Source organism: Sycon ciliatum, chromosome 11 (assembly GCF_964019385.1).
Source record: "Sycon ciliatum chromosome 11, ocSycCili1.1, whole genome shotgun sequence".
Lineage (NCBI taxonomy): Eukaryota > Metazoa > Porifera > Calcarea > Leucosolenida > Sycettidae > Sycon > Sycon ciliatum.
The window spans coordinates 11198788-11207642 of record NC_088653.1 but is presented as its reverse complement, the minus strand read 5'-3'; the positions used below and the strand labels follow the sequence as shown (position 1 = coordinate 11207642).

The 8855-nt window shown below is 50.1% G+C and overlaps 1 protein-coding gene across 1 annotated transcript; it reads right to left on the bottom strand.

The window, feature by feature from the left end:
• Positions 1-3150: 3150 nt before the first annotated feature.
• LOC135827080 (uncharacterized) lies at positions 3151-6032 on the bottom strand. The gene is made up of 3 exons (XM_065339603.1): positions 4429-6032; positions 3504-4371; positions 3151-3240 (listed from the first exon to the last, which is right to left on the bottom strand). Exons 1-3 carry the CDS (start codon positions 6030-6032, stop codon positions 3151-3153), a joined length of 2562 nt encoding a protein of 853 aa, XP_065195675.1.
• Between the last annotated feature and the right edge of the window lie 2823 nt (positions 6033-8855).

Genomic DNA, 8855 nt, shown 5'->3' with positions numbered 1-8855 from the left:
CGACGCTGTCAACAAATCTACTATGAAGAGACATGGGAGAGGAAGACGGAGCAGCCGTTGTCATTGTTGTCGGTATGAGTGCAAGGTCTAGGCATGACTGACTAGGAACTCTGGTGGGCTGTAGTATGACGTTTTGTAAGCTGTGGTCAGCGCAGAGGCCTTGTACATAGCGGGCGTTTGGGTGAGGTGGGACAGAGAGCATGTTGACATTGTAATCACCGAGGAGGAGGATGTCCGGACATGTTGCGGAGGCCATCTGCACGCTATTGTCGAGCTGCTCCCAGAAATCCACATGGCTGTCGGGAGCGCGGTATACGCAGCCGATGGATAGAAATGGATTCGTTCGGCTATGGGTGTGCAACCCCACGAATATGGTCTCTAGCCTGTCGTTTACTTGAAGTTGCCTGGGTTTCAGTTGTTCCTGCACATACATGGCAACGCCGCCACCCTTTCTGCGATCAGCTCGGTCCCGGCGATAGTGAGTGTAGGCTGGTATAGCAAGATCGCAATTCATCACAGAAGAGTCCAAGCATGTTTCACTGATTGCTAGCACATCGATTCTGTACTTGTACATTATGCAATGGATTTCATGAGTTTTATTTCTTAGGCTACAGATGTTGATGTGGGCGATGGTTAAGCTCTTGATGGGTGAAGACGGACAATCAGGCACTGTTTGACTGGATGGATAGTTACAAGGATTTCTTAAAATGTTAGGTGCTGGGTCAGCGACGACATCTGTTGCTCGGACATGAGGTGAAGTAGCTGAGAGGGAGTGTTGCTGGTGATTACTTGGACACCCTGATGAAACCTATTGTGTTGCTAGCTCATCGATTTCAGTTGCACTGTATGGGGTGCCATCTGGGTTCAAAATCTCGCCATACGGTAGCGAGCAACGGATCTCCTTTTGGCGGAGTTCCTTATACCTAGGCAGGGCCTGTCGTCTAGCAATCTGCTGTTGCTTGGTCAGGTCGTTATTCACGTACACATCTTGATCATTCAGTTTCAAATCCAGACGTTTACGGTACACTGACAGCTTGGCCTCGTGGCTTTTCATGCGTAGCCTCACTGGCCTGGCCTTGTCCTGTACGGCTTTGCTGGCGGAACCAATGAAGGTAACGTGGCCCGTGACCTTTATCAAACGTGTATTACTGCCTGGCATCTGATCATCTGCCAGTGACGCTCAAGACGGCTGGAATCTCACCACAACGTGCAAAGTACTTGCACCAACAGATTCGTCAGCACTGCCACGTAGAGAGCAGATATATCACCTGCCCAACACCAGACCAAGCAGAGCCAATGTCCCAATTATTTGTTCAGAACATACATAGTAGAATACTGGTTAGCTATGCAACATAGTTTTTCTCTGTACATAGACAGGTGTATGACAGGTGTATGAAGCCTCAGATACGAATTATAGTGTGAATATCAATTATTTTCGGCATTTTTATGCGCCAAAAGCTTGCATAAGATGGGTCATGATTCAATGAATATATACAATTTGAGCCTAATACTTCACCATATGTTTGGGCAATGGCCAGGGACCAACTTCCCGCCAAAAACTCATTTTCGGCAAAATAGCACCAACGGGTGGTTTTAGCAGATCCTTGGCCATTTTTTGTCCTTCTCCTTTTCAACCACAATATGTTCATTGGCTCACCATCCGAGTTCATAATTCATTGTATTAGCTCTTGTTTTCTCTTGCTTATATATCACCTGAGCAGAAGGTACGGAAGTTTACTCGCGAAACCATTAGTTTTCAGAACGTTTTTGAAGAGCCTGAGGTTTTTCCTATCAACATTTTTCCTTAGCTTCATTAGCCTGGAAAACGATAATAAGTTGCTTGCGTCACCTCAAACGTGCTCGTAAGTCCAATGTCTTGAAGAGATCTGGTATATGTTTCCAAGTTGGCTATTCGAGGATCGCAGCATCTCGGCTTCCTCCGGAATCCCTCTCGAGTGCTGGACTCCAGGTGTCATTGTGTGATCTGCAAGCGCTTTGTCCGCCCGGGCACAAACCACTCTGGCTCGCCCCGTCCAACAGGGTGGCCATCGCCTAATCAGTGAGGGACCGTACCTTTGCCTCCTGTACAATATGCATTGTCCAGATGCACATTGCCTTCTACAGAGAATATTGCCACCCCAGCAGCCCCAATCCCAAACAGTCCACTCCACCCGTAGTGCGTTTCAAAGATGTAACGCCCACGCACACCGACTGGCAAATGAACTTCCAGTCCCTTCCCGAAACAACCTGTGTCGAGCCTTACCTCGCGCAGTTTTCCCCGTCTGGAACCAGCTGCCCGCCGGAGTCTTTTCTGGTCCATTTTGCACCAAGAACTTGCAACATTTCAAAGTTGCAGCCAACCGCTGTTTGAAGAACAACGACTGATTGTGAGCACATGATCATCTCTGAGTATCAGCATCATATCTGCCTCACCCCATGATTTTCAAATTCCGCTCCATGTACTCATTCCAATAACGTGTTTCCTTCTTTTCTCTCCTTCTCCTCCTAACACTCTCTGTCTTATCTTTCCCCTCCTTCTAATGTACTGTCTCTCCTCCTAACATTTAGTGTCATGTACCTGTCACTTTTTTCATTTTTCTTCTTCTTTATTTGGTGCGTTTTATGTCCCCATAATGTCGAGACCTCAGGTCGGCTGAGGCCAGAAAGCCTCACAATCACTATGCTCCCACTATGCAATTTTGTTGTCGTTGCCCGAGAGCCGTGATCAATGTAGAAAAATGAAGAAAGAAAGAAAAACCTCCATTGCCCAGGCATTCACAGAACGCTTGGAGCACTCTTCCCCTCAGAGAACGGAATGATGTACTTTTATCCTTCCCTCAGCACGTTGTGGAGGTCTGGAACCAGCTCCCGCAGTGTGTTCTGCTGAATCCGTGAACAAGGAAAGCATTGCAGATGTTCAAAGAGAAGGTCAATGCCCACCTGCACTTTACCCACTGGGAGTGGGTAATGGACAGGCTACGAACTAAAGACAAAAGACGAAAATGCTCTTACTCTGTTCCCTCTTCCATTCACTTCTAGACTCTCTCATATTTACCTACTTTCCCCTTAGTACCCCCCCCCCCCTGCATTATCTCTGTAATAATTCTATGTTGTTTCTGTGGAGCACTTTTTCTTTCTTCCTTTTTTTTACTAGCAAACACAGCCCTTCCAATAATCAGGGAATAACGCAGCTGCTACAGACGGACCATCATGGCGAACCAATGGGACAACCTCGACCCACTTAGTAAACATATCGGTACAGACAAGAACACAATGATACCGGTGGCTTCTATTCGGACCCAACTCCAGGGTATCGAGCTGTACCATGGACCAGATGGAATAACCGGACGTGTTGGCTCAGCAACAGGCCCACGCTTCGAATTAGCAGCAGCACACACATCACACGACTGAATCAACGACTGACAAACAACAGCCATATTTGCAAAATAACAACTCGCACGCAACAGCTTCCATGTGGTCTCCCAACTGGAATGACCGCTCACAGCATGGGCACGACACACCACTCGCTGCTGCAATGACTGAGACACAACTGGTACAACACGCACATCATTTGGCGGTACCTTCACACTACGATACAAGTAACCATCATCAGATACAGACAATTGAGACTTCAATTTCTTAAATACCGGGTCGGAAATCTCACGACCATGACGCACAGACTTAATCACACTAACAACAACAGGATCAGGCTTCTGCGCATCAAGAATGTCCTGTAACACAAAAGCACTCACAATCTTTGGGGGTGCAGAGACGGCAGCAACTACATCTGGCTTGGCTGAATTCTTCCAGCAGCGGATGAACAAATCTGGGACACGCGTCAGCTTGTCAGCCTTGTTCTGCTGGGACGGTACCCACTCAATGGTGACGGACAGCTTCGCGGTCGCGACAATGTCGTCGATGATGTTCAGTCGTCGGCGAACCAACACTTCGTTCAGACCGGACACCTTGACACGCCGCTCATTGTTCAGGCACGACTTCACCCAGCCGTACACGGTCTTGGAATCAGTGACAAGACGGATGTTGCTGGCGTTCCATTCGACTGCCGTCGACAACCCACGGATTACTGCTTCCAATTCTGCGATGTTGATATGCTTCTTCTCGTCGGCATCGCGAAGCCAAGACTTGTCCTCCATGACTTCACCACCAACTTCGGCAACAATGCCATATGCGACATCAGACGCATCGCACCACACGGTGAGCTGCTGCTCGTTCACTGACGCATTCCACACGCCTGTGGCCGGATCCTTATCTTGGACGCGACTTGCTAGTTCGGCACAACAGGTTACCACATCATTGGGGATGTCATCATCCCAACCACCACCATCACGACATGCTAGGCGCTTCAGAAAGCTGCAGGCAGGTCGCAGCCACGAGCACACGGGATAGTGCAATACCAGTCAGCCGCACCACGAGAATACACCACGCTTGGTCAGCTTGCCACACTCGAGACTCACTCCGTCTCGACGCTTACAACGGGTTTGACCATCTTGGCCAGTGAACAGCTGAAGTCCAAGTACTCGGGCGGAACTGGCGGGCTCGGCTGGCTTCGTGCGTAGGCCATAGCGCTCGAGGGTATCCGCAACAGCCTTTGTCTGCGGTTTCGGGACGTACAGATCGTCAACGTAATTGTCAACACCATCATGATCTCGCGTGCACCACTTGACTATCACGTCCATGAACTTCGGTGCAACGCTTAACCCGAAAGTCATGCGGGTCATCACGTACAGCTTTCCCCTCCATTTCACGCACTGATACCGTAGCAACTCAGGTGACATACGGACTTTCAGATAGGCCTTTCGAATATCCAACATCTCATACTCGTTGGCATCGTGCGTACGCCACTCACGCAACTTCTCGCCACACACGGAGGCATCCATACCGGGCTGAGACACGAGGGCACGGTTCAGCGCACGGTAGTCGAGGCAAGGCCTAACAGGTGTAGTAGGCTTGTGCTCCTGGCTGACTGCAAGCCATGGCAGAATTGCAGCAGGAGCTCCGTGTACCTCTTCATCATGCTCGATGAGCCATCCGTTACCGATCCAGGAGTCCACTTCTTGCTGGAACAGCTTCTCTTGATCATCACTAAGTTTCCGGGGGTACTCCCCAATGCCGCTGCCGATGCGTCCGGTAGGTGGCTTGTTGTCCTTCCACCTCCATGCTGCCTGCCAACACTGCTCAGCTGCTAGCCACTTTATCTGACCATCCTCGACAGATAGTGTCACGTCCTCACCGTCTTGCACCACGCTAACATGCCGAGAGGGGTGCTGATCCGGCGACTGCAGAGCATCACTAACGACAGACGACACAGGCTCAGGGTCACTGGCGGTTGACGAACCAAACAACACGGACCGCAGATCACCTGACTCAGAGTACTGCAACCTGACGCCACCGATGGCACGGACAAGGTCAGATCCCAGCAACAGGTCAGCATTAATAACCGACAGCTCAGGAACTACAAACGCAACAACACGGGTAGGCGGCAAATTTACGGGTCCATCCAGGCGACGAATCGTTAGTGAAATTGACCCCGAAATCGGCAGGGCTTCGCCATCCAGGGCGAGGAGCTTCTCCTGCTTTACCGCCGACACTTGGCTGCACATCTTAGCCGCAGGTATAAAGCCAGACGACACTAGCGTGCGAGCCGACCCGGTGTCCAGCATGGCCTCTCCACGGCACCAGTCATCCGGCTTGGCCGACTCCACGTCCACATAGATCCTCGGCAAGGGGGCAGCTTCAGTGGACACCGCACACAGGCACTTGTCACTGCTACTATGCGACGTACCAGCAGCCGCCACACGTTCTGCTGCCTTGGCTTCTCGCCACTTCCTTCTCTCGGGGCACGCTGGCTTTGCATGACCAAGCTGATCACAAAAGTGGCACACTACTGGTCCACTGAAACGGGGCTTCTGCTTCTTCTTGAACTCTGGGCAGTTACGCTGGACATGCCCAGGCTGATTACAGTTATAGCAGACAACAGACAGTACTGCGAGCTGGTCGGTGTACACCTCCATGATCCACTGTAACTACTGGTACTGGCACTAGCAGAAACGCTCTGGCTGAACCTGCTCGTGTACCGAGCATCGGTCTCACTGGCTCTGAGCGCACGCACACGCTCTAGACACGCAGGTATCGTCAGCTCTTGGCCAGCCAGCGACATTCTCAGCTGGCGGCCAAATTCGGGCTGTAGGCCATGGCGCCAGCGATCAGTTGCTCGATCACGATCGGATCCTTGCTGGCGGTACCACCCGGTTTGTGCCCCGACAGCGCTGCATAACGCTGCAAATCGGCCACATACGCGTCGACACTTTCATCCACATGCAAACAACGGCGCTTGAACAAATCATACGCTCTGGACGGCGTCACACTGAACGCACTCACTAAAACTTTCTTGACCTCTGCTTGTTTGCTTTTGTCACTCTCTGCCATACGAGCAAACAATCGAAATGCATCGCCCTGCAAATATAAAGGTAGATGTTGCATGCGTGCATCTTCGTCGGACCATTCCTTGGCAGTGGCCAAAACTAAAAAAATTGCCCAGAATTCCTCTAGGTCTTCACCATCCTTGCCAGAAAACGGCTGGACAAGATACTTGGTAGACATGATTCACTCGAGTATTCCACGAACACACAGTAGGAACGCAGTAGGAACTCACAGCAAGAACTCTCGCCTCACAAAATAAATAAATCACTACGACACTCGTACTCCGAAAACACTTTCCCGACTCTTTCCCGGCTCTTTCCCGGGTTTCGGCACCACAAAGTTGTGGGAGAACTGGAGCTATCTAGTCTCTCTATCACCCCTCTTCACCCAACACAACACACCAGCGCAAACGGCAGCCTCTTGGTGGAAATGTATGAATCACGAAAAATGCAAGTTGGAAAAGGAGAGAGAACAAGAAAAGAACATCAAGAACACAAAATCACCAGCACTTTGGCCAGGAAAAGACACGTCTTTTAAAAGCCTGGTTCACACTAGGCCGACTTTCCGGCCGACATGGACTCGTACGAAAAATCCTCAAGATCGGGGCGAAAATTGCGTAGTGTGAACGGTGTTGTCGTACAGGGTTCCGACAAATCTGCGGCGATTTTCTTGTCGCACTAGTTTTCGGCCAAGTATCGACTGGTCGATATTTAGCCGAAAAGCCGGCCGATTTTTACTGCTTGCACGTGATGGAGCGGGATTCGGACCAATCACGGTACGCTTTTCACCATGACAGCAAAGAGCGTCGATGTCGAGCTCATGACCTCTTGTACTTTGTACTCTTGATGAAATGTAAAGTCCTACCAAAACTTCATAACCCCCATGAACTCTTGCTTTTATGGATAATCGATGCGACTCTATTGCGAGTGAGTCGTTCCCCGTGTGTGAACAGGCCGTCCGACTCAGTCGACACAGTCGGCAGACTCCATGTCGGAGTCGGTGTCGGAGCACCGGCCGGAAAATCGGCCTAGTGTGAACCAGGCTTAAAACATGGCATCCAAAATGGCGGAAGAGCAACCGATAGAGGCCCGTCGTGGCTGAAGCTGCTATTGCAGCGACAGCCATCACGGCCACCATTGAATGCAGAAAATAGATCTGAAAACGAAGTCGAGCAACAGCAACTCGAACGAAGCAAAGAAAACAACAAGACCAGCTACGCGAGTCACGCGACTATGCGCAGCAAGCAAAGGCATAGCGATGACATCATTAGTCACGCGTGAACACAGAATCTAGCATGCGCATGCAGCCTTGCAGGCGCTGGCGAAATAAATAATGAAGTCAAGACACAAATAAATAACACAACGAGCGATCGTTGCAGGAAAACAATTACAATTCAAATATACTACTTCAAGGAAAGATGAGAAGTGAAACGACTAGCACTAGAAGAAATAGAATAGAATATAGAACAAGGACAATGGAAGCGGACTACGGGTGAAGCTACAATGAGGTAAGAGGCATGACACACTGATGACAGATGTCACCACAACAAATACATAATCGTAATGTTTGTCTACACACACATTGTATCGTCACACTACACACATTGTCATATTGTCACAGGCTCGCACACCAAGATAACACGGACAAACTGGCGACCTATGTCACCGTGTACACACACAATAGTTTTGGAAAATGGAAGAACGTCACAAACACAGCGCGAATAAATAACACAGAGCTCAACAAGAATTGATACGTGGTGATCAACAGTAAATGTGTTCGTCTTCAAGAAAGGAAAAGATATAGAGAGGGAGAGAGATGAGATGGCGTCGACAGTTACTTGGTCAATCTATTACACCTCTCCCTCCAACTGCCACTACTCAGGAAAATATCGCATTTGGCGTCGACGAATAGCTGGGACACTGAGATCATAACGTGGGACAGAGTCACTACCTCCACTGTTAAATTCCAGGCCGACGGCTCCGCTATCACTAGCGTCACTCTCACTGTCACTCTTGGCTGTGGACATCAGTAGTAATGTAAGGCACTTGAGGTCACCCCTCCATTTACATCCTCAGTGTTCCGTAATACAGGAGCTCAGTCTAGCTTCAGCAGTCAATGTTGATCACTTTCTCTGTGCCATTGGCATGGCTGATCGCAAGGGGTGATGGTGACACACTCTACTCCACCTTCCGGCCAGGCTCAAATGGCAGGAGCAGCTTCTGGTGACACCTGGGGCATCCGTACAGTAGGGCATCACGGGGAACGTAGGGTTGTGGGGTGGTTGTGGAGGGCTCGATGCAGACAATTCTGTCTCCACAACATCGCATACATGGGCAGCCGATCCATTCAGCTTCTCAACCCATTCGCTCCGCACAGGGGCGCCCTGGTACGCTTCCAGAACTAATGACCGGGGC

Excerpts from the sequence above, each read along its gene's own strand:
- LOC135827080 (XM_065339603.1), bottom strand. The coding sequence starts at position 6,032 with ATGGAGGTGTACACCGACCAGCTCGCAGTACTGTCTGTTGTCTGCTAT. Across the intron at positions 4,372-4,428 it reads AAGCGTGGTGTATTCTCGTG|CTTTCTGAAGCGCCTAGCAT; the intron begins GTGCGGCTGACT and ends ACCTGCCTGCAG. Across the intron at positions 3,241-3,503 it reads TGGTGTGTCGTGCCCATGCT|TGGGTCGAGGTTGTCCCATT; the intron begins GTGAGCGGTCAT and ends ATGTTTACTAAG.